Here is a 25,048-nt window from a genome sequence, read left to right as displayed (position 1 = left end):
AAAACAAGTTACCAATTTAATGCATTCTTAGTGCCTGTGTTCAAGCTGGGGTAGCCAAAAACGTATAAACTCTAATTTCTGATGCAACAAAATTATTTTCTTAACTGCTCTTTAATTGTTTTTTTTTAGGTTATTTCCACCAGATTTATTTGAGATTTTTATCGATATTGGACACTACATTCGAGATATCAAGGCCTATGAAGAGCTAGTATCCAAACTGAATTCACTGCCAGTAGGTGCCTTAATACGACAAAATGATTTTTGGTTTATTTTTTAAAACTATAGGGATATTTTCTTGACAAAAAGAATCGTTTCGATATGGACCCATTGCTCATTGTGATATGATATCAATTGTGCATCTTTGAGGAGGCCCCATGAAGGCCATACAGTATGTTTGGGAAGGAATGTTTGAGAAGTATGTTTGAGAAGTATGTTTGGGAATGTATTTCATGTGGAATTTCTTTATGTATACGGTATGTGTGATATGCTGATTGAGAATTGTCCCCCAAAAATTTGTTAGAGACACTCCAGCATGGGGACTTCAACGAATCAACGTACCAAACATTATCTCTCATCAAGTTAGTTTGATTTTTTTTTGTCTTCTTTTGTTAAGGAAGATGAACTGAAACAAGTTGCTGATAGTATTGAAGGTATCAATCAGAATAAATCCCCTACAAAATTTATTGGAAACTATGCTATTTTAGATCACCTTGGGAGTGGCGCTTTTGGAAGTGTATACAAGGTGAGCTTCCCTTGTATATATATATATATATATTTATTTATTTGTGTTTTGTGTCATGTGTTATGTTTATCTGAGAGATATGAAACGTCACTAAACACAGTTCCCACGCAAAGCAAGCACACATTTAAATCGTATTATTTTACATTCACTTCCAAGACTTTGAGCCCTACTTACATTCTTGGTCCACCTTCCTTTTCTTCTACTCGCTCTTTCTTTCCTTAGGATGAAAGCATACCTTGATGTTTATGTTGTGTCTGTTGTGTGGCTAAACCCCAAATACAACCCAGTTATAAAGTAAAAAATAAACATTTCTGCAAACATTTTTCCTCCATGATCTGAAATTTCTTGCTGCTTAAACTGTACAGTACATTCATTGAAACCAAAGGGAGTATGTTTCCCATCAAGAATTTACACTTGTGCACTGGGGTCTAAACAGACCCTTGCACACAGCGTTCAACCGAGCCACTGAAGTCAAAGTATATCAAGTGCAGGGAGATGCATCCGCCCTACAAGTCTGCGGTAACATGGTACATTGTCATGCTCTTAAGTTTAAAAAGGTTATTACTAATATTCTAAGAAAAGTGTGATTTTGTTCTGCTTATTAAGCAAAATCATTATTTTTTATTTTTTCCTTAACTTTCTCTTGCTTTTTAAAAATCTCCTGTATAGGTCAGAAAACGCAGCGGACAAAATCTCTTTGCAATGAAAGAGATTAATTTACACAATCCAGCTTTTGGAAAAGACAAAAAAGATCGTGAGATTAATGCAGAAAGTATAGTGTCTGAGCTGGCAATAATAAGGGAACAAGTAAGTATGTCCTTGTATTTACCAAGCCAATAATGATTTGGATGAACTCATAATGTCAAGAGGTTGGAAGTAACAGTCAATGCACGCCCTTTAGATGCTGACTGGCGTCAGTCTTGCTGCCAGTGCTGCTCTCCTCCTCTGTGGTCCGACATTTCAAAGGATTCCTATTGCTCACTGTGAATGTGCACAGGGGTCTCAATGGACCACCACCGAAAGTGTTCACGGAGCCACCAATGGGGCTGACTGGAAGTAAATGTATCACATGCATGGAGATTTCTGGCACTGCAGATAGCTGGTGGGGTTGGGGCAAATGTTCATGGGATGATTCTGCAGAATCCCCCATGCAATTGCAATATAAAGAAAATTGAAAGGGGCCACATTGCTATCATGTGATGACTTGTGTGTCCTTTTAATTAATAGTTTTGATGCATTTCTGGGATTTGTTAAAAAAAAAACATAACAACATAGCAAATTAGATTGTTACAAGTGTATCAGTTTTAACAGAATTCTATGTTCTTTTCCTTGTGAAGTGGGTATTTAGCAAATAAAGGAACCGTTAAGTGCTCCTGACTCAGAAATGTCTTAAGCAGCCAATCGGTGGCAGGAAAGTGCTCTCATTGAAATCAATGGGAGAACTTTACCCATGAGCACTGAGGTCTAAACAGACCCCTGCATGCAATGTTTAGCAGAGCCAGGGCTGGATCTGACGGGGGTGATTAGTGAATTCGGCCGAATGCATCTCCGGCAGGGCAATTAGCTGGGGGGGGGCAAATGTATTTGTGGAGATTCCACCATGCATTTCAAAAATGGATCACATAAAATCTTAAAGGGACCACACAGCTATCATATGGATTAAAGTGCAAATAAATATTTATTTACTGTGCTGTGCTTATGAGATACACTCTCTAAATGTGTATGTGGTTTCTCTGATGTTGTAGCCCTGGTAGTTGAATTGCTTGCTGGTGAGCACACAATTAACATGCCACCTACTTTTTTTTCTGAAAACTCTGGATTTTAGACTGCTCACTGAACCAACGCAAGTCCTATATGTAATTATTTTATCTGCTCAGACTTAGTCACAAGGACAAAGATAATTTGCAGCATTTCAGAAACATTTGTGTTGTGGAAATTGTATTACAAATCCATTTTTTAAATTGTATTTGACATTTTCTCTTTCAGCTTTGCCACCCAAATATTGTGCGATATTATAGAACGTTTTTAGAAAGTACGTATGCTCTTAAAAAAATTGTCGTCTTAGCTCAAATTTAAGTGTATCACAAAAAAGTGCATGTTTTGCAATACTTTCTGATTTTGCTTATGAAAATGATTTTCTGTTCTTAAATTTTGTTATCTACTTTTAATACTGGGAAAAGTATTGTTTTTTTTCACTCATAATGAAGTTTAATTAGTTCTTGGAAACCATGCCTGCTGTTTTGATAACCCTTACAAAAAACACACACTTCATAACCAGTACGGGGTATTTTTAGACATATGATGGGATAATTTATAAAAGTGTGTCACACAGTCAGTCTGTTTAACATGTGTTTAACGTGTACACTCACGCCATAAAATGTGATCCATCCTATGTCTAAATACTTTTTTGTTTTTTGTGCAATTATATCTAAGGGCTTACAGTTCATAATTAGCTGCTAAGATCCAATTGGATTTCTAATTTTAGGGGAAAAGTTTCTATTCTGGCAAGTAAATAAAATACCGTATGTGCTATTTTGGTTTCCTCAGATGATAAACTCTATGTTGTCATGGAACTCATTGAAGGAGCATCTCTTGGTGAACACTTTAAGTCCCTAAAGGAGAAGAAACAACACTTTACTGAAGAACGGATCTGGAACATATTCATACAGGTAAACAATGAGTAAGAGATACTATTGGTAAACCCGTAGAAAATGTTTTTTATATATAGATCTCTACTTTCATGCTTTGAATCACAACAGAAACAACCAAACAAAACTTTTCGGTTTTTTTTTCTTTGATCTATGGGTCTCTTACTACAAACTTGTGAAGCCCTGATCACTTTATTCACATTTACAAAGAATCTATGTACCACACTTATACTACTTTTATATACATAACCTGCTATGTGTGATGTTTTATAGTATCACGGGTTCAGGCACCAGGGTAAAACACAAAAGAACAATGATAGGAATCCTTTAGTAAGGCTGGAGATCTGGCTCAGAATGGCTGGAGAGCTGCTTGCATGTCCCTGGCCTACCTCGTTAGCTTCGGTGACTATTGCTCCCCTTGTGACTCCGTATCTATCAAAGCTGAAACCCAGTCAGCCTTTTTTATCATCATGGTTGTGATATTGGTAATGTTATTTAGGTTAGGAGACCAGTAAGTAGAGTACATAATCAGAACTGCTTCACTTGGTGTGTCAAGACAAACGCTAAATGTAAAATAAAACTTTCCATCTCTTTCGATTGGTAAATACCATTCTGCATTGACTTCATCGCTGCAGAATGTAGGCTACATACCAACTCCTCAGACTTTGCATGGCAACGGCTAGATCCAACACAGTTTAATATCATCACAAAAGATTTACTAAAGATTTACTTAGTTGTTTTATCTGTTTCAAATAAAATGACTTCTCTTTAATAAAATGTCTCTGTCTTATTTCAGCTATGTTTGGCTCTGAGGTATTTGCACAAGGAAAAAAGGATTGTCCACAGAGACTTATCACCTAACAATATAATGCTGGGCGAGAGAGATAAAGTAACAGTCAGTAAGTATGTGTTTTACACTGGAACATTATTTCAACTTACTCAACGATACTGTACAGTCTTCCTTTTTTCAAATTCTAATTTAGTAATTATGCGCATGGTGTCATTGCAAGTGTGCTGTTGTTATGGAACTCCCGTTCAACCTCTTATAGTTCTCCAAAAACTGAACCCATAGAGAAGACCGTTTGCCCTACTGTTGCATAGCTTTCCCATGATAAACTGCAGGAACAGCTGAGCGTCATTATGCGGGTAAGGTGGGACTTTGATTATCTGATGAGATGACAGTACTTTCTACCCCCTTCCCAGAAGGTTAGGGGTTTGTACTCCTATTTACCTAATCATACTATGTGTTAGCCCCTTGATGCAAACTTCACTGTGACACATCTACAGTAGAAGAAAGTGAATAAAACCATAATTAACAAGTAGAAACAAAGAACTTGACAGCAGATAAAGACTATTTGGCCCTTAGAGGCTGCCTGACTTGTCTCCTATTTAGGATAACCATGTCTATCCCATTTATATTTAAACTGCCTCACTGTACTAAACTACTTGGGTGGCACACTTTCACTTTTACATTAAAAGTATAAAAAGGGAATGTCCTTAAGAATGAATCCATCTTTTCTTTTGGGGAAATAGAAGATGTGTAATGGAAACTAACAGAGTAAGGCAAACCATATACCCATGACATTTTTCTTGCTGCTGCTATATAACCAATATTGTTATCGCCTATGGTTGGAATGTGCTGTTTCAATGGACACAATGTATTATCTGTGCCTTGTAACTCAGATTAGGGATAGATGTTTCGTTGACAGATTATTGGAATAAGAGATAAAATTAGGTCTGCAGTCTACTAGTGGGAAGTCTCAGTAGTAATCTGGGTAGGGCTCCAGCTTTTGAATATAGCTCCTGTGTTATGAATAAAGCACAAGGTATCTGCAACGACATATAGTTGAAACTGGTTACAAAAATATAAAATGAAGCTGGTGAGTATAGATTGGACGTCATTCTGTTACCTTACCACTGCATGGCACTGTTGCTCTTCTTATACCGTAACACCTGTGCTACCTCTGTGACGCTTGCAGTATGGAATTTTTATGAATAAATTATTTTTAAAGAGAGTGTCCTTGGACATTTAAGCATCAGATTCTGAATATAATTACCGTATTTTACAGTATATATATGATATTACAGATATTATTTTATTAGATGGCTGCTTTTGCCTTGTTTTACTGTAACATGGTAAACATGGATACAGCACATTTTAGTTAAATATGTGTGTGTATGTATGTATGTATGTATGTATATTTCATGATTATATACTAAAATAAAAAAAAAGATCTAAGCCTTTTCAAAAGAACACTTTCTGCATTGATCCAGATGAAAGCAAACAAAAAGCCCTTGTAGGTTGATTCCAATTTTGGGTAGAAGGGGGGAAAATCCTTCCTTTCTAGGGTAAATTCCACAAGGGGATCATAACTTGTAGTGGTTGTACTATGTTTCTAACGTCTCATTAAGTTGAAAAAGATGAGACAGAAATTCTGTCACTGAAGCAGACTGTTCTCCCATCGTTTAACCTCTCTGGCACATAAAGGGTCTAGCATAGATGAACATACATGGTTGCTTTATCCATTAGCTAGTTTAGCAGGCTACAAAATGCAGGAAAAAAGCTCTTATTATTATTTAAAGGAAGGTGCAATTACAGAAGAGGTGAAAGCTTTAAGTACCACAGCTGTTTTAGATTTTCTTTCAATTGAAAAATTAGATTTTAACATTAAGAATTATGTATTTAACATTTCAACTTGTGAAGAGCAGTGTTAAATTTCCTGTAATACAACATAAACTGTTTTGTAATAGTGAGTATATATTTTTTATTATTATTATTTATATTGTTAACGGATAAGAGCAATACAGATATATAAGGTTTGTACACTGAGTTCAGAACAATCCCTGATAATGTAATAACCAGAAGTACCGTCACAAATTACAAAAAATTACCACCGTACAAATGACCCCAGGACCTCTTACTGGCTATTAACAACAACTTAACTGTTTCTAAAATATACTGAACTAAGAACCCCTCTGCAGCTTTACCAAAATCACAGGTCTCATGGTAAATATGTCATCCTCATGCATACAACTTTTTTTTTATTCTTTATTTATGCATTTTCCAAGTAACTGTAATGGAACATACATCAGCACTATCCAATGTTCTTTGCCTCCCTCCTCTCATACCCTTCCACCACCGGCAATTTTTCCATGTGTATTAGGTAGTAGTGATTGGAAGTTCGGATCAGTAAAGTTAATCGGATCATTTCAAGTTGTTCATTGAAATTATCTGATTCATGGTCCGAATCTTTGGGTCATTCAGTGTGACTCACAGGATTTACTGTTTCCCAGTCCACCCCTGCAGTCACACTGACTATTGGCCCCGCCCCTTTCATTAGAGTCTATGAATCCTCCTGGCTGCCTACTCTGGTGATGTCACTGAAGGCAGTCGTCCAGAGATTCGAATCTTTCAGAGAATCATTCAGAGAATGATTCAGAGAATCTCACTCACACAATAATTTTATAAATAAATACAGGATTAATCTTCATTGCCCCAGGATTTAGATTCCTCTTAGTTTGCCCACCTTTACCTCTAACCACACCTTAAGTTAACTTTATTAAATTAATTAAATTAACCCCCAGTCCTCAGCATTAAATTAACCCTAAAGACCCCATTAACCATAACTGCCCCTAAATTAACCCTAAAGACCCCATTAACTATAACTGCCCCTAAATTAACCCTAAACACCCCATTAACCATAACTGCCAGTAATGAATTGGGGAAACCCCACCTTCATTTCCCCAACAAAAGGGGTAGTCCCAAGCAGCTGGGGCTATGAATCCCCATAATGCTGGCAGCTCGGTGCCAGACTATTCTTTCAGTAGTCCAGCAGTTCTTCTGGTTCCAGTGATCCTGCAGGATCCCCTGTGTTGATTCCTGGTTTATTGTCTTTTGGCTTACTCTCTGGACCCCTGATATTGTGCTGCCTACCCCGACCCGGATTGTCTGACCACAGCCTCTTCTCTTCTCTTATTAGATTTTTTGCATTTGTTTGCTCGCTCCTTGCCATTGGGTTCCAAATCAACCTAGTGGGATGTGTCCTGTTTCAGACGTGTCCTGTGACACAAATAATCATTTTCCATCTCTACACAAGAGGGTTTAGCCCATGGCAGAACAGGTTGATCAAAAATGCGTATATCAAAACCTCAAAATGATTTACAATAATGGAAGACATTCATAAATTTATAAACATTTGTATTACATTTGGTTTAATCACCAGGGATTTTCCGATGGTTTCCATGGTGATTGCTTCAGATTTTTAAGTTTGGGCCAAATTATTTTACAGGTACTTTATTACTCACTCCATATACTGTATATAGATAGTTTCAGGTTTAATATTCTTTTTATATCCATTGTGCCACCCAGTAATACTAATCTTTTGATAATGTTCTTTCTCTGGCAGTGCAGCTGGCTTTTCTCATTGTGTTCTTGGTAACCATTGTATCTATTCATTTATCTTTATTCCTTATTCCAATACACTTCACTGTTTTCTTCCTTGGCCTTGACATTTTCTTCTTAAACTTCAAAGTTTTTTTTTTTCTTTGTGTTTTTGGTAAGACGGAATGTAATTTGAACAAAAAATCCATTGGGTCTTGAATGTGATAAATGTGTCTTCGGTTTTGTCTCCAGTTAAGCCATAGAGGATGTTAAAAATATCTGCCATGATATGTCAATTACATCTGGCAAAAGAATTCAGGCTTTATATTATGGTACAATTCCCTGACTGATGACTGGTATGATTAGTTCTTAATTTATTTTACTGAATTTGCTGAATGGTTCCTATAAATATTTTAACGTGTCTGTAAATGTTGCTGCTAATTTTACTCCATGTAACAAAACCCTTATTTTATACATATACTAAAGTAAAAAAAGTGCCATGGGCACAGTGGATGGCATTATAATTCTTACATATCAAAGAACCTTTTTTTTTTGTACTTGAGAGCACCAAGCAACCCTGAGCAAGAGTATAAAGAATTTTCACCTTGACTACCTTTTCAGCTGTAGCTCTAGAAAAACCGACATACAATTGTCCATGAATAAATATATTGGAAAAAAATATATTCCAGCCTTACTTAAAATCTGACACTGACTTTTGTTTATGCTCATTGCAAAACATACGGGAAATTGCCTTCTTTTCGAAACGAGGGAGCAAAATTGACATGATCTCCGTGCTACTGTAAACGACAGTGTCGCCTGCCACAGGTTCTGTATCATTTAGATTCCCTGACCCCTGCGACAATCCATGGTATGTATTACAACCAAAGATTTTAGTCTAAAGGGCTAATCTCAGTATAATGCCAGTAATATTGGCTAAAGGCTATCAGGGTAAAATGCCAGAAACATTACCTCCGGATAGTGACACAGGTTATCAGTCAATTATATTGAACAGTGTATCGTACTTTGAAAGTAAGTGGGTGTTTTTTGTTAACCCATTCACGACAAAGCCTCTACATGTACGGGCTCACAATGCATTGTGCTTAATGGGTTTAAGGACAACCCGCTGTCCTTAAGGGGTTAAAAAGCCATTAATGCAGTTACTGAGCTCTACCGTTTGAAAACAATGCGGTGACGTACTGCGTTACTCATTTAGTTAACCAAATAGATTATTGTGTTAACGCCGGCACTATGCATGTAAATTCAGTTCATGTGAAAATCTTAATCAAGTTGAACATACTTGAACATACATAGGGGAACTATTACAGCTTTAAGGAAGATTATGACATGGTTCCAATGGGAAACAGATAGGTAGAAATCTTTTATTACATATATGTTAGACATAGCTGTATTATAACAAGAATTATTTTCTAGCTCTCCAACCACCAGAATCTCCACACTATATTTACATTGCTCCCCCACTATTTTGTTTTCCCATTCTGTCATCACGTACTCTCAGAAATCGTCTTGCATCTACAGGTCTCATTTCCACCTTCTTTTGCTCTGTCTTCTTCTGTTCCTAGCAAAACAGTGCCTATGCTTTCACATAATTACTTACCTTAACAATTGTTTTGGAATCAAGACAAGATGGGGAGTTGGATGCAATAGTGCATTTAAAGGAAAATAATTTGTAAGGAGGCCAGGGTGGTGTGTGTTTTTCATAAACTTTGTAATGATCTGCAGCTGATTGCATCCACTCATTCTGAGGTTTCACCTGTGTACTGGATGGTAAAATACAGCAAATTAGAGATTTTAATTTACGTCTAATAAAGTGGTGTCAACAATAGGGATTTGGGTGTATTTCCCACACTAGTCCTGTTTGGAGTAATATGAGTGAACTGTATAAAAAAGACGGCTTGCATCATTCTCACAAATGAACAGAAGTGCTTCGTTCAGTGGTTTTATTTATAGGCATTGAAACTACTAGAGGGTGTAATGGGATGCTACAGGGTAACATAACTTGCCACCCACAGCATGGAATGTATGATTTTAGGCAATATATCTCTGTGACACATCGGTTGAAAAACAATATATTTAGAGTGATGTGCGCAAATGTCCTGAGTTTAGGGAAAAAGATCCCCAAACTTATAGCATTGGTAACCAGTGAGAATGTGTATTGAGTGGCGGTTACGGAGAACCACTACAATTCCTACAATGATTTGGATGATATACCAGGATACATGTTATACAGAGACATTAAGGGAAGGGTTGTGTTTTATGCAAGAAATAGCTTAAAGGTTATTTGGATAAAAGGTAAAGAGGAGAGCATATAGATAGTTTGGGTAACAAAGTAGTTGGCATAAGTGTGATATATAAATCCTCTGGACATACAGAAGAGCTTGGTCATCTGCTAGTTGGAGAAATAGCTAAGATGACAATGAAAGGCGAGGTTATATTTATGGTAACTTTAATCTCCTGATGTAGACTGGGAAAAAATAAACAGCTGGGTCAGCCAGGAGTAGAGACATCCTAAATTCTTTGCAAGGATTGTCTTCAGCAAGTGTGTGTTGGGGTCCAGTTGAAATATTTAAGAGATGTTTTGGTAAAGGCAGTAGAACATTGCATTAAACTTGTTAGTAAGAATAAAAGAAAACCACTTTGGTACTCCACAGATGTTGTACAATTATTGAAGGAGAACAAGTAGTGTTTAGGAGTTATGAGTATACTCAGAATGAGGAAGTTGAGCACAAATATAAAACTAACGGAGGGGCAAGTAGATATAGCCTTTCAGGATTTCAGTAAGGCATTTTATAAAATAGTTAAATAGATAAGGCAATGGTTGAGTGGCAGGAGGCAGAATGTTGTAGTTAATGTTCAGAGGGCGACATAGGAGTCATTATTTCTGAGGACTTAAAGGTAATCAGGCAATACAGCAAAGCGTCAGCAAACATTGTATAAGCCTCAGTCTGAGGTATCTGAGTTTAAAGTGTGATAAATAAAGAAACAAGAAAAGTTTCCTACATTACATTTATTTATAAAGCGCCGGCAGATTCCTAGGTAAAATTCAGTAGACTAGTTGTCTATTGGTAATGTGTCACTTGTTAAATCATTGAGAGATATCTTGAAGTAAAAATGCGATAGGAATCCGTTATAAGGTCATCATGTAGTATATATGTGATGTATCCATAATTGTAAATATTGCTCCAGGATGTCAGGCTCAACTAATTTTAATCATACACAGGATTGATTATTAATCATGTTCGAACAGGAGACAGCAGGAGCCCTGCTAGTAAAAGTGTCTAATCCAATAGAAATCAAGGTGCATCTCTTTAACTGCCGATCGAAGCTCCTCTGTAATTTTAATATCACAATTCAGAATTTGCTGGCATATGATGCGGAGTTGCTTCTAAGAGTTGTGGGGAGTGAATTATAAAGGTACTGCAAGCTCGTGATAGGCACAATGCTTATAATCATGCTTGGAGCATATTGATATGCATAAACGGAACCACCAGTCTTATATAGCCTCTATAGCAAATGGTTATGTATGAGGTGCTACTGTTTAGTTTGATAATGGACCTTTACGATCACAGACTTACTTTCTGGCATAACTGTCACGTTCCAGAAAATGTTGCAAAATAATTTCTAAATTGCCTTCGTAAATCACATAAATCACCCCTGCAGTTTTCATTCATTATGGATAATAAAATCATATAGGGGGATAAGATGCCAATATGCCACTTTATTTAAACTATGCTTTGTTATATATTAAACTATGCTTATTCTGTTTAACCTACAATGTAATATTTTGTACATACTACATCTGCAAGAGAAAACAAGAGATTTTACATTGTTCCAATAAGAATTTGTGTCGGTTTATCCAACCATTTGTGATATCTTGCACCAACCTTAATGTATATCTAATAAATATATTCATTCTATTTTATTAAGAACCTTAAGTAGTATCTCTTACATAGACTTCTAATAATGGTGGTGGGAATATTTTTCAACATTCTTTTTTATGTTTGATATAAAAAGTTTGTTCTGTTGCATGATATTTTATTTTTTTTTATATTTTTTGTTCTCTGCTTATCAAAATAGAGCTATACTGACTAATCGCGAGATTAATTATAGCATTCTATCAGACCGTACATTAGTGCCCCAGAAAACTGTGGCTGGGACTGAAATGTGTTGTCCTCTTAGTGAGGGAAATTCTTATTCAAATACATGACATCTCAACAGTTGGAGGTGTAGGAGACACACAGATGGCGCTCCAAAAAGTGCAAATAGAGTAGAGACCCAATCTACAGCTGACCTGAGTATATAAATTAGTTTGTCTTCCTTTGGTAATAAATGGATATTTTTCTGGATTATTAACATCATATTAACATTTACTTTTGTGTTTTGTTTTTGTTTATTTTTTTTAGCTGATTTTGGTCTTGCTAAACAGAAACAAGAAAACAGTAAACTTACGTCAATTGTGGGAACCATTCTTTACTCTTGGTAAGATCAATGTGCTTGCTTAAAAGGCCATGATTTTAAGTGCTGAACAACATAGAGGTTTCCCAGTGTTGTGCTTCTTTGGTTATTTACATAGGCATACCCTTATGTTAAATGTACCATGCTGTGAGACATTTTACTGCCCACATATTTAATAGGGATCTAAACAGTCTTCCCACACAGGGACAGATTGTGTTGTGACATTGCTCTGCTGTAAAAAGTCTGTAACATTTAGTTAATAATAAACACAAATGGAGAAGGACATAATAACTTAAAATAATATACGTGAGGAACATTCCAGTGTAGGGCTGCTATTGGTGTGTAATGATCAACAGTTTAACTGTTTAAGGCACAAACAACCACCTTAAAATATACAGTAGTATAAAAAATAAATGCAATCTGCATTTTCAGATGATTAACCCCTTAAGGACCAGGCTGACAGGGAAATTTGCCGGTGGGCCGGTCGGTCCGTGGGCTGGTCACCCAGCAGACCCGTGGTCAGCCAGAGTGCCCCATGATATGTCTTTTAACCCCCTTTATGCCACTCTGCCTTTAGAAATGCCTTTTAACCCCCTATATGCCACTATGTCCCATGGTATGCCCCTGATATGCGCCTGGCATATAGTGGTATAAGGCATTTCTGGAGGTAGAGTGGCATATAGGGGCTTAAAAGGCATTTCTGGAGGCAGAGTGGCATATAGGGCTGGTCTCCAAATGTTTCCAGGGCTGCTTTTCAGTCCCAAAAAAATGTCTCTGATAAAAATTCCAATCTTGAAATCAGAAATGTGCATGTTCCAGTTTAGACCCAATAATGTCCCATAAGCATTACAAACGTATGCATGTGGGGTATTGATGAACTCCGGGGATGTTACCGAATGCAAATTGTGGGTTTTTTTGTATGTTAACATACAGTCAGAAAAAAATTAAATTTTTGTCAAAAACATATTTATATGTTCACAAGTTTTGTCAAGAACAAATTTTTTTTTAAATAAACCACCGACAAGATGTTGGTGTGGGAATAGCTGCATAAAATAGCATGCCCAGATTCCCCTACCATGGGTTGTCCATTTTTCTCTTATATATAATTGCCATTGATGAAAATGAGATATGGGACCCAGTAAAAAATTCCAAGTCTGAAAAAAACAGAATTGTACGTGTTCTAACTTAGACCTTGCAGTGTCCCAGAACCATGCAGACCTATGAATGTGGGATGTAGTTGAACTTGGGAGATGTTGCAGAATACAAATTGTGAGGTTTTTTGTTCATGTACAAAAAAAGCTGGTGTGAAAACAGAATCATTAAAACATGTTCATATGCCCCAAGCTAAATACTCTGGGTTGTATAGTTTTCAAAAATATATAGTCATAAGTTTAAAACAGTTAAAATGTAATAATCATTTATAATGGTGAGATTGGATTCCCTTCTAAATTAAATGCATTTGTTATAAATAGCTGATTCTCTTGCCTTAGAAAATATGTATGCGTTGATTTTACGTCACAGTTGACTAGAACATAATGCTTATGACATTCATTATGGCTCAAATGCTCTTGAGCATCTCCTATATACACTCACTGGCCACTTTATTAGGTACACCTGTTCAATTGCTTGTTAACACAAATAGCTAATCAGCCAATCACAAGGCATGTAGATGTGGTCAAGACAACTTGCTGAAGTTCAAACCGAACATCAGAATGGGGAAGAAAGGGGTGACTTTTTTAAAGTGGCATGGTTGCTGGTGCCAGACGGGCTAGTCTGAGTTTTTCAGAAACTGCTGATCTACTGGGACTTTCATGCATAACCATCTCTAGGGTTTACAGAGAATGGTCTGAAAAAGAGAAAATATCCAGTGAGAGGCAGTTGTATGGATGCAAATGCCTTGTTGAGGTCAGAGGAGAATGGGCAGACAGGCTCAAGATGACAGAAAGGCAACAGTAACTCATATAAACAATCTTTATAACCAAGGTATGCAGAATGCCATCTCTGAATGCACAACATGTCGAACCTTGAAGCAGATGGGCTACAGCAGCAGATGACCACTGGGTGCCACTACTGTCAGCTAAGAACAGGAAACCAAGGGTACAATTTGCACAGGCTCACCACAATTGGACAATGGAAGACTGGAAGAACATTGCCTGGTCTGATGAGTCTCGATTCCAGCTGCAACATTCAGATGGCAGGGTCAGACTTTGGAGTAAACAACATGAAAGCATGGATCCATCCTGCTTTGTATCAACGGTTCAGGCTGGCGGTGGTGCTGTAATGGTGTGGGGGGCATTTTCTTGGCACACTTTAGGCCCCTTAGTACCAATTGAGCATCATGGAAACACAACAGCCTACCTGAGTATTGTTGCTGACCGTGTCCATCCCTTTATGACCACAGTTTACCGATCTTCTAATGGCTACTTTCAGCAGGATAATGCACCATGTCAAAAAGCTCACATCAGCTCAAACTGGTTTCTTGAACATGACGATGAGTTCACTGTACTCCAATGGCATCCACAGTCACCACATCTCAATCCAGTAGAGCACATTTTAAAAGTGGTGGAACGGGAAATTTGCATGATGGATGTGCAGCAGACAAATCTGCAGCAACTGCATGATGCCATCATGTCTATATGGACTAAAATGTCTGAGGAATGTTTCCAGCACCTTGTAAAAAGTATGCCACGGAGAATGAAGGCAGTTCTGAAGGCAAAAGGGGATCCAACCCGGTACTAGCAAGGTGTACCTAGTAAAGTGGCCAGTGAGTATATTTATGGTAGAGTAAAAGCTACACTATATGGACAAGTATTGGTAGGCACCTCTTAATTACTGAATTCAGGTGTTTCAATTAGACCCATTGCCACAGGTGTGTAATATCAAGCACCTAGCCAAGGTCTGCATTTACAGACTTTTGTGGGAAAAAAAGCTGTGAATGGAAGCATGGTACTGTGATATGATTGCAATATTATATGGTATATCAAAGTCAGTTTGTGAAATTTCATTCTTCTAGATATTTTACGGTCAACTGTAAGTGGTATTATTAGAAGGTGTAAGCATTTAGGAACAGTAGTTTCTGTAAGCCACGAAGCAAACGACCACGTAAAATAACAGAGCAGGGTCACCAAGTGCTGAGGTGCATGGGGAGTAAAACTTGCCAACACTAGCTGAAGAGTTCCAAAGAGTTCCACTATAATTAGCATAAGCACAAAAACTGTGTGGCAATCACCAGGTTCAATGGCAAGCGTTGGATCAAGTGGTGTAAAGCACGCCGCTACTGGACTCTGGAGCAGTAGAAATGTGTTCTGTGGAGTGATCAATCACACTTCTTTGTTTGGCAATCTTATAGGTGAATCTGGATTTGGCAGATGCCTGGATAATGTTACCTGCCTGACTGCATTGTGCCAACTGAAATGTTTGGTAGACAAGGGGTAATGATATGGGGCTGTTTTTTTAGAGGTTGGGCTAGGTCCCTTACTAACAGCGAAGTGAGATCGTAATGCTTCAGCATACCAAGACATTTTGGACAATGCTATGCTTCCAACTTTGTGAGAACACTTTGGGGAAGGACATTTTCTATTTCAGCATGCCTGTGCCCCAGTGGACACAAGGTCCATAAAGACATGGTTGGATGAGTTTGCTTTGGAATAACTTGACTGGCTGACCTCAACCCCATTTAACACATTTGGGATGACCTTTCCAAAAAAATCCCACAGAAACACTCCATCCCATCTTGTGGAAACCCTTCCCAGAAGAGTGGAAGCTGTTATAGCAGCAAATGGGGGGACAAACTAATCATTAATTATATATATAGAATGCAAAGTCATCAAAGTCCATGTTGGTGTAATGGCCAGGTGCCCCAATACTTTGACCATATAGTGTATGTTCAGTTGTGATCCAATACTTGATGTAAGTATCTAACTGCCAGGGCAGACATTTTGTGTTTGTGTTTTGGGTAACACCTCAATTACACATATTTTACAGTTTAGTTGTGTTGCAATACATGTTTTTTTTTATTTGGTGAAAAGTAGTAGTTCAGGCATTCAGTCAATCATCTTGCACAATTTAGTGTAACAGGCTGTTATATATACCTTTTATTTTCAAATATACAATCTGCCAAGATAGTATACTTTTGACATCTATGAAACTCCCCACCAAAGTTATTTAATCCATAACTTAATCCAAATACTTGCCATGACACCCTACCACTTACATTTAGTTGCATAATCTTAAATGTCTACCCAATGCAGTCTATTTTCACTTAATCCAGTGTCTAAACATGTAAATTTGCAATGCACGTCGGATTCCATCTTGCATATATTTTACAGCATGCAAACATATGCATACATTACTTTTTTGAGTTTACGTAGTTTGAGTTGTTTTTGTGTTACATCTTCTTGTAATTGTCTTGGTGGGTGTATATTATTGGGGGAAACATCTAATCGTAATCCATTTATACAACTGAGGTTTACTTAGTAAAAATAGTAGTTTGCGGGGGATTTTATCACCCTGATACCATACTGTTTTGTATAGGACCAGCTCCAGAGGAGATTTTCTTGCAACATGGGCTGAGCTGGCCCAAATAAATGCACAATTAATACGTGGATAGTCATTTAAATATATCTCAAAATGTTAATTATGCATTATGCAGGGCTGTCTTGCCCATCTTACAGGAGAAGCTGACTAAAGTTGGTCCTTCATAATGCAGAGTGACATTAGGGAGCTGAAAGGTTCACCTAAGCTGAAAACTCCTGGGTTATTGATTATAGGGAGCTGAAAACTCCTGGGTTATTGATTATACCCCAATTTATCTGTCTGTGGAAGTTTTTCAAATAATGATTAAGGTCTACAAGATGAGCACAACCTTCCGAACTGAGGCTGTGATAAAATTGATAAAGGTTGCTACTTTTTAATTAATTTTCATGGAGTGTGAATAGATGTAAAAGTCTGTCTGGTTTTTTTTTGTGCTATTACATCTTTTTCTCATGTTTACTGTACAACAATGATCCTAAAAGCCAAGGTCTAAAAACCAGGCACTCTTCATTGAGCTAAAATATCGTCCCAAAACATTTACTAAAGATATTTTATTAAATATAGTGTCCAAAGTCCTGGAGGGCATTCCCAATTCAAAGTTGCACATTTATATACAGACTATATGTCTTATTAAAAGCACTGTGATATCATTTTCAGTTTCCTACTTTTACCATTTTTACTTTTAAAACAGATGGTTGACCTATGCAGACTCCTTCTTTTAAAACTGGTTCTGAAATTATAAGCTGGCGTGTTGGAATAAGCATCTGGCAAAATAATGTGAGCTGAAAATTATTTATTAAATGTATTACAAGGGTTGGCATTAACATGTGACAGATAAATGAGTTTTAGCTCATAAAGGGTTGCCAGATGCTTCGTCAAACTTCCAGATTTATTGAGATATTTATGGGAACCTCTTTACATTCCAAGCACCTCATGAAGAAGATTTAACGCTATAATTTACAAAGTAGAATCATACTGTGCTAAACGCTTTCCCCAACTGACTCTCTCTTAGCATACACCATAAGTCAAAAAACATGTCATATTAAAATGTGTTGAAACCAACATAAAATGTTTAGGGTATTTTTATGCATTTTTTTAAGTCGGGGCTGGTGCACTAAGATAAACAAATTATACTTTATAGATTTTGACTTACTGTGATTCTTAAAGGGACAAATAATAAGAGTTGAATGTAGAAAATGTATTTTTCTATATATTAAACTTGATGAATTCCCTCCGATTGTAAGCTTCATTTAAATTGTACAGTGCTGCATTATTTGTAGACACTTAATAAATAAAAGATATTATTGATAATAATAATAATAATAATACTAATAAATGCAAGTTGTTGTATGCTAAGGGGGGATGTATTGTATCATTTCTTGACTTTTCCCATATTGGAACATTTGCATATGGTGTCTCGCAGGTTAGCTAAGCATGTAAAACTTTTTTTTTCTTCTTTTTCTAAGATGTATCTAAAGCATTGTATATTTTGTCATTTATTATAGTAAAGTTATGTATATCACCAAGATGGGAGCTGAAACGGTGAGGAGTAGCTGCTTTAAAAGGCGGTAGTAGTGACTGTCCTACATATCAGGGCTCGCTCCATATACCATAGTTGCATTTCTGTTCTATGTAAACATTGCTTAGGTAACACATTCTGTCATGGTCAGTGGAATCCTGGCATTGATGAAGTCCCAACAAGTGGCACCTACAGTATAAGCAACTGAATCCATACATACATTCTCCTGTACTAAGGAATATCACAATCAGTATCCCTTGCTCACTAGATTCAAAATGTACGAATATACTTGTTTCATTCAGCTATTTCGAAGAAACTATTATCGGGTAATGTGGTTTCTGTTTAGAAATGCACTGCGGTTTCTACTTTGTTGCAGGTTGATGTTGCACGTGAGGCCAAAGACACAGCGGACAGCTGTGTCTTTGGCCTCACGTGCAACATCAACCTGCAACAAAGTAGAAACCGCAGTGCAAGGCCCAGGCCTTGTCTAGGGGCTCACAACAGCTGTACCTTAAGCCCTCTTAGTAGACTTCAGATCTGCAAGTCAAGAGAGGAGTCTTTATAGCCACAGGCACCGACCTCTTCACTAGTGATTTCCTTCTTTTGGTCTACTCATCGCCTAATCCCGCAGATGGCTATGACTATGACATCATATGGTTAAGATCTTCATCAGGTTGTGCACAGCCTGAGAAGGAGAATTAACTAGCGTAGATGTTTATGCTGGTGGTGGCATAAACTGGGTGCTCTGAACTGGACTGCAGGGGGACCCAGTGGGTGAGGCTTGGCCCAGCCCATCTATTATTAATGACAGCCTGTTTTGTTGCTTTATTTATATATTAAAAAGGCTACAAACGACAAGAAGAGCATTTTATAAATCAAGTCCATGTGTCATTAGATGTTTACAGATAATTATCTGCTCCGCAGATGTGCTAATGAGATATATTAAGTCGCCGGAGGTTTATATATCATGATATGCACATTAAAATTGTTCATTGCTAAAGGCACTTAAATGCCTCAAAATGCAGTACAGTGCAGTGAATACAGATGTTTAAATGTTAACTACTGTGAATAGAGGTTATATCTTACAGAGGACTTGGATCTATGAAAGCAATATTGCATACACACTGAATGTCATTAATAGTTCAACCAACATAAAAATCATTCTGTTTATTCCTAGCCCAGAAGTTGTGAAAAGTGAACCATATGGAGAAAAGGCAGATGTATGGGCTGCAGGATGTATTCTTTATCAGATGGCAACTCTGAATCCACCTTTCCATAGTACGAACATGCTGTCCTTAGCCACTAAAGTACGCAGGTTTGCACTCTTATTTATTTAGCAAAACAGGATATCATGCTGGCTATAAAGTGTGGAATTAATACAGAATCTATGTATTCAAGAACCATTAGAATTGTTTCCTATGCAGCTCACAAATTGCAATACTTTTCCATTCCAAGCCGGTTATGACCGAAAATCAAGACCTGCTAAACTGCACACTTATTATGTCCTTTTCGGTCAATTACTTAAGTATGCAATACAAGCTAATATACTGTAATTTTAATATTTTTGGAGCTTTTGCTGTGTAGTAAAAAAAAAGGTCTGGGAAGAGAAGTATAGGCTTACCCCAGCTCAAGTGTAGTCCAAGCTGAGCCACCCTTGGTGGACATAGGTCCCCACAGGGAAGAAGGCTGTACTTATACTGTGCTAGCTGTACTTATACATTCACCATCTGAATAGTTGTACTCAACACCATTTAAAGCTGCCATTTAGAACAGCTATCTTTAGAATATATAATTTAACTCAAGAATCCTTTACCAAAATGCGTTTAACATTAAAACTGATCCTACAGAAAGTAGTGGGAAGCGTTATTACTTAAATCAATCCATGCAAATTAAAATTAAAATTTTAATAATCATTCACTGTACAACTATGTAATACAGACATATTACAAATAACATTTTAAGACGATCTTCATAAAGTTAAGCTGAGTTAAATATCCTCTACTTTTGATATATGTATTTTTTAGATAGTAGAAGCGGCATACGAACCTATTCCTGAAGGAATCTATTCCCAAAAAGTTGCAAACACAATTAGAAGGTAATATCCTTTTGTTTTGGGTATATGTTTTTTATATACAGCATGTATGCATGAGTGGATACAGGATAGCTAGCTATCCTGAAATAGTATGTATTTTAGTCAGTGCGTGTTCTTAAATGTGTCCTTAACAATGCTTATTATGCATGCTGGTTCCTTAGGTGCTTGACATCAGATACAGAACTCCGGCCTGACATAGTAGAAGTGTGTGCTCTTATATCAGATATCATGATGAAATACATTGATAGCTTATCGACTAGCCAGCTTGCTCTGGAGAAAAAAATGGAACGAGAGAGAAAGCGTGCTCAAAGATACTTCACAGAGATTAATAAAAATACAGTAACCTACCAAAACCAGCTGAGCATCTTGCCTCACGTGAGTATTTTATTTTTTGATCTATCATCTGCACTTGATTGAATAACAAAAGATGTAATGTTATATAATCTTTCAGGACCTCAGAGGCCTCTATTTCAGATGGAATCCCAAAATAAGGCAATGGATTTAAATATAGTGAAACTAAGAACCAAAGTGGCGCACACCTACGTGGAAGATATAAAATATATTTCCCAACAATAAAATGGGATTTTCGGACATTTTTTGGAGCAATTCTTAGCTCCAAAGACAATTGCTCAGAAGATCTTTTTTGGTATGAGTCTTTATCCAAGGGTCTTAAATACATGCAATATGAAGAGAAAGAGACAATAGTGTAGGGGTTAACATGAAGTCATAATCCATAAGAAGTGTGGACTCATCTCATCTTTGCACATACATGTGGATGTAAACAAAACAAAGCGAGGATTCTGTGCATACACCCCTAGGACACCATTCAAAAAAACATCTAAAGTTTAAACATTGGGGATTCCATCACTCTATATCCCCATATATTGCTTAGCCTGCCACCACGTACACCAAGTTAGGCGAGTCCTATCTAATTTTTCTTGGCTTAGCAAGGAGCTGAATCAGTGGGGCTGCACTGCATTTTAACCCAATGAGATTCCTTCTCCGGACACCATTAATGAGGCATATACAGTCAGACTTCCAAGGTTGTTTCTAGAATAATTACCAATATTCCAATGGAATCTGCTGGGTATGCACTGAATTCTTGCTTTGTTACGTGTGAAGTTCAAACAAACTTTGCCAACAGCAAGAAGGGCAAACATTTTTTTTAAACAGAAGGATAAAAATATATTTTCCTTCTTAATCTCCAGAATTGTTATGCAAAATCAAGAGTTGGTAGCAGTGGAGCAAGTAGCTGCAAGAGTGATTTTTCTGATAATGCTATTCCATCGACGGGGATGATGCAACTTGACAATCAAGACAAGGCATCTGATGCGTTATTTCCAGATCACGGTTATTCTGTAGACGGCAATATAAAAGGTAATATGTTAATATAACAACACAGAACAATCAATAAGATTGAAATTGTAGTATTAAACATGTTTTTGTTAATGTAATTCTCCAAAACTTTGATTCATTCTATGGGGTAAATTAGAGTTTCTTAATTTCATGATGTGCATTTCATTCTACTCAGAATATGGTATTCAGAATGACACTTTGGGTAATCTACCCTGCTGTGGAAAGTACATGATTTTGTTACTGTTTGTTTGTTCTTTATCTTCTTTTTTATTCGAACCTTTTGGTTCTAATATCTCCTGAATTTTGACGTGTATGCAAGCAGGGTTCCTCACTGTTTAATACCAATGTGAAAATATCTACTTGGGAGTCTTAGATCTCTTTACATTGGAGTAGGATATGAAGTCATGTCTACACTGTGACCCTGAGATTGATAGAAACCCTAATGGGTCCCATGTGTGTTTTTATGATAACAGTAAGCACGACATTCAAACACTGGGTATGTTTTAGATTTTAACTGTCACCAACATTGGAGCCATAATCCCAGGCCACTGAGATAACAGGTTGATGTATGTAGTAATCACAGCAGTCTAATGTTCTCTAAATGCATTTGTTATTTCAGATGTATTTTCTGAAATAGATGATGAACTGGACACTGATCACTCCACTTGTTCAAGCTCCTGTTTTTTTAAAGAACGTACCTCTGGTAAGCTCATAAGATAAATAGAAGAGGAAGAAGGCTCTCACCTTGGCTAGGCAGCCAGCATCTTTGTGGTAGATATGTCATCGTGTACCCCAAAGGCACACATGTTTTCACAAACCGTGGCACAGGAGTTGTGATCCTTGTGATTTATCTGCTGCTGTCCCTTACTGATACATACCGTATATCTGCATGCCATCTGGAGCTTCGTGAAATAAAGAAATATATATATATATATATATATATAATCTCACATATTCACTGTACCCTTTTTGCACTAGCACAGTAGATATATCAGCATTTAATAGAGTATAAAAATAAAATAATAAATAAATAATACATTAATAAATAAAATCTCCTGCAGCAAATCTTAAAAACACATCAGTTTTTTTTGTAGAATTATGATCAACCTGAAATGGAGTTTTATAATCATTTATACTCCTCATTTCCACAAATATGAAATTCGTTCCTGTAGCACTTTGTTTCAATAATTTGTAGAAAGCTAGATGACTGTGTTGTACACATTGAACAGGAAAACACATTGATTGATCATGCGACTCCTTCATCTTATTAAGTCTGTCTTACTAAGATGTTTTTCTTATTACTATATATAGTTTGAGAAGTGTATGTCATTTCAAGCAAAACAACGACTGACAGACACAGCATACAAATTAAAGAGATATACTAGTGTTTTTGTTGATGATGTACAAGGAAAATTCATTATGAATATAGAGAAATAAGCACAGCACTATGCAAATGAGAAGATGTATAAAGTTTCAAATGCTTAGCCAGCATGGGGCCAATTAATCAAAGTGGGAAACTACACTACAGCTGTAGATTCAAATTTATCAACTGTGACTATTTAATTAAAGAGAGAATAATCTGCAGAAAAACGACTTGGTATTTTAAACAAATGTGCACTCGGCTGATGATCGTTCCATAGAATAAAGAGGCCTATATGTACAAGACTTATTTGTTGAGCAACAATTGTAACTTTTTCATGATGAAAAATGATTTGTGCAAAAATCCCACATTTTGTGCACCGGATCGCTCTGCCTTTCTTACCCTGATGATCCTGCTTATTAGATGCATAGGATGAATTACTGTATTACAGAGCTCCAAAGGAGCAGTAGAGCCACATCATGTCTGGCCACATGTTGCAAAAATGTTTTGTATCAATGTATGGGTTAGGATTAATTTTTCTGCATATTTAAACTCTCAGTGGACAGCATAGCCATGTTTTTGCATTGTTCTTGTTCTGAGCACTTATTCTTTTGCTACGTTGCAGTGCTTCCTACCCAGTTTGCTGTGTGACCCTGCTCTTGTTTTACTCTAGCCTCAACTCTTTGGCCCGTCCCATTCCGTTATTGCTGTCTTCAACTTTGTCCAACCTGCTTCTGACTATGTATCTCTCTAGTTCACCATAGTAATGTAATGTTACACTGTGTGGACAAAAGTGTAGACACACCACTTAATTATTGGATTCAGGTGTTTCAATTAGGCCCATTCCCACATGGGTATAAAATCCAACACCTAGCCATGCAGTCTGCATTTAGAAACATTTATAAAAATGAGTCGTTCTGAAGAGCTCAGTGAAATCAAGCGTGGTACTGTGATAGGATGCCACCTTTACAATAAGTCAATTTGTGAATTGGTTTCCATGTCTGAGCAGCTGCATGCAAGCCTCACATTACCAAGTACAATGCCAAGGGTCTGATTGAGATCTGTAAATCACACTGCCACTGGACTCTGTAAGTGGAAACTGAAGTGGAAACGTGTTCTGTGGAGTGATTAATCATGCTTCTCTGTTTGGCAGTCTGATGCGCGAGTCTAGGTTTGGCAGATGCCTGAAGAACGTTACCTCCTGATTGCATTGTGCCAACTGTAAAGTTTGGTATAGAAGGGATAATGGTATGGGACTGTTTTTCAGAAGTTGGGCTTCCTTTACTTCCAGGAGAGGGGAATCTTAATGCTTCAGTATACCAAGACACTTTGGACAATGATATGTTTCCAACTTTGTGGGAACAGTTTGGGGAAGCCCATTTTCTATCCCAGCACTACTGTGCCCCAGTACACAAAGCAAGAACCATAAAGACATGATTGGATGAAATGAGGAAGAACTTGGTTGACCCGCACAGAGCCCTGACCTTAACTCCATTGAACACCTTTGGGATGAACTGGAATGAGATTGCGAGCCAGGCCTTCTCGTCCAACACCTGTGGCTGACCTCACAAATGCTCTACTGGATGAAGGGGCAAAAATTCCCACAGAAACACTCCAAAATCTTGTTGAAAGCCTTCCCAGAAGAGTGAAAATTGTTATAGCTGCAAAGGGGAACCAACTACACATTAATGTCTATGTATTTAGAATGCATCATAGTAAAAGTCCATTTTGGCATAATGGTCAGGTATCCCAATACTTTTGTCCGTATAGTGTATTTTTACTCCTGGCAAAAGGAAAAACGAATGTTCTTTGCAGCCAAGTTCGGAACCTCTGAGGCATAGGTATTGATGTAAAATCTCCACTCGGGAGCATTCTGGTTCTCTTAGCCTGGGTACATTTCCCCATCCATAACAATTACCAGCATGTTATTAGTGTTTTTTGTGT

The 25,048-nt window shown here is 37.2% G+C and overlaps 1 protein-coding gene across 1 annotated transcript in view; it reads left to right on the top strand.

Annotated features, from left to right (window-relative positions):
- The window catches only part of NEK10 (NIMA related kinase 10), a 67,195-nt gene that overhangs the window by 28,394 nt on the left and 13,753 nt on the right, over positions 1-25,048 (top strand). The window contains exons 17-28 of the mRNA XM_053467999.1: positions 130-232; positions 614-742; positions 1,412-1,549; positions 2,729-2,774; positions 3,290-3,411; positions 4,187-4,289; positions 12,193-12,268; positions 19,474-19,603; positions 20,321-20,391; positions 20,550-20,763; positions 21,597-21,765; positions 22,364-22,447. Coding sequence (XP_053323974.1) covers positions 130-232; positions 614-742; positions 1,412-1,549; positions 2,729-2,774; positions 3,290-3,411; positions 4,187-4,289; positions 12,193-12,268; positions 19,474-19,603; positions 20,321-20,391; positions 20,550-20,763; positions 21,597-21,765; positions 22,364-22,447 — 1,385 coding nt within the window. The remainder of the gene's footprint in view (positions 1-129; positions 233-613; positions 743-1,411; positions 1,550-2,728; positions 2,775-3,289; positions 3,412-4,186; positions 4,290-12,192; positions 12,269-19,473; positions 19,604-20,320; positions 20,392-20,549; positions 20,764-21,596; positions 21,766-22,363; positions 22,448-25,048) is intronic.

The sequence above is a fragment of the Spea bombifrons genome, chromosome 5, assembly GCF_027358695.1.
Source record: "Spea bombifrons isolate aSpeBom1 chromosome 5, aSpeBom1.2.pri, whole genome shotgun sequence".
Taxonomy (NCBI): domain Eukaryota; kingdom Metazoa; phylum Chordata; class Amphibia; order Anura; family Pelobatidae; genus Spea; species Spea bombifrons.
This window is presented reverse-complemented; position numbering and strand designations above follow the sequence as displayed.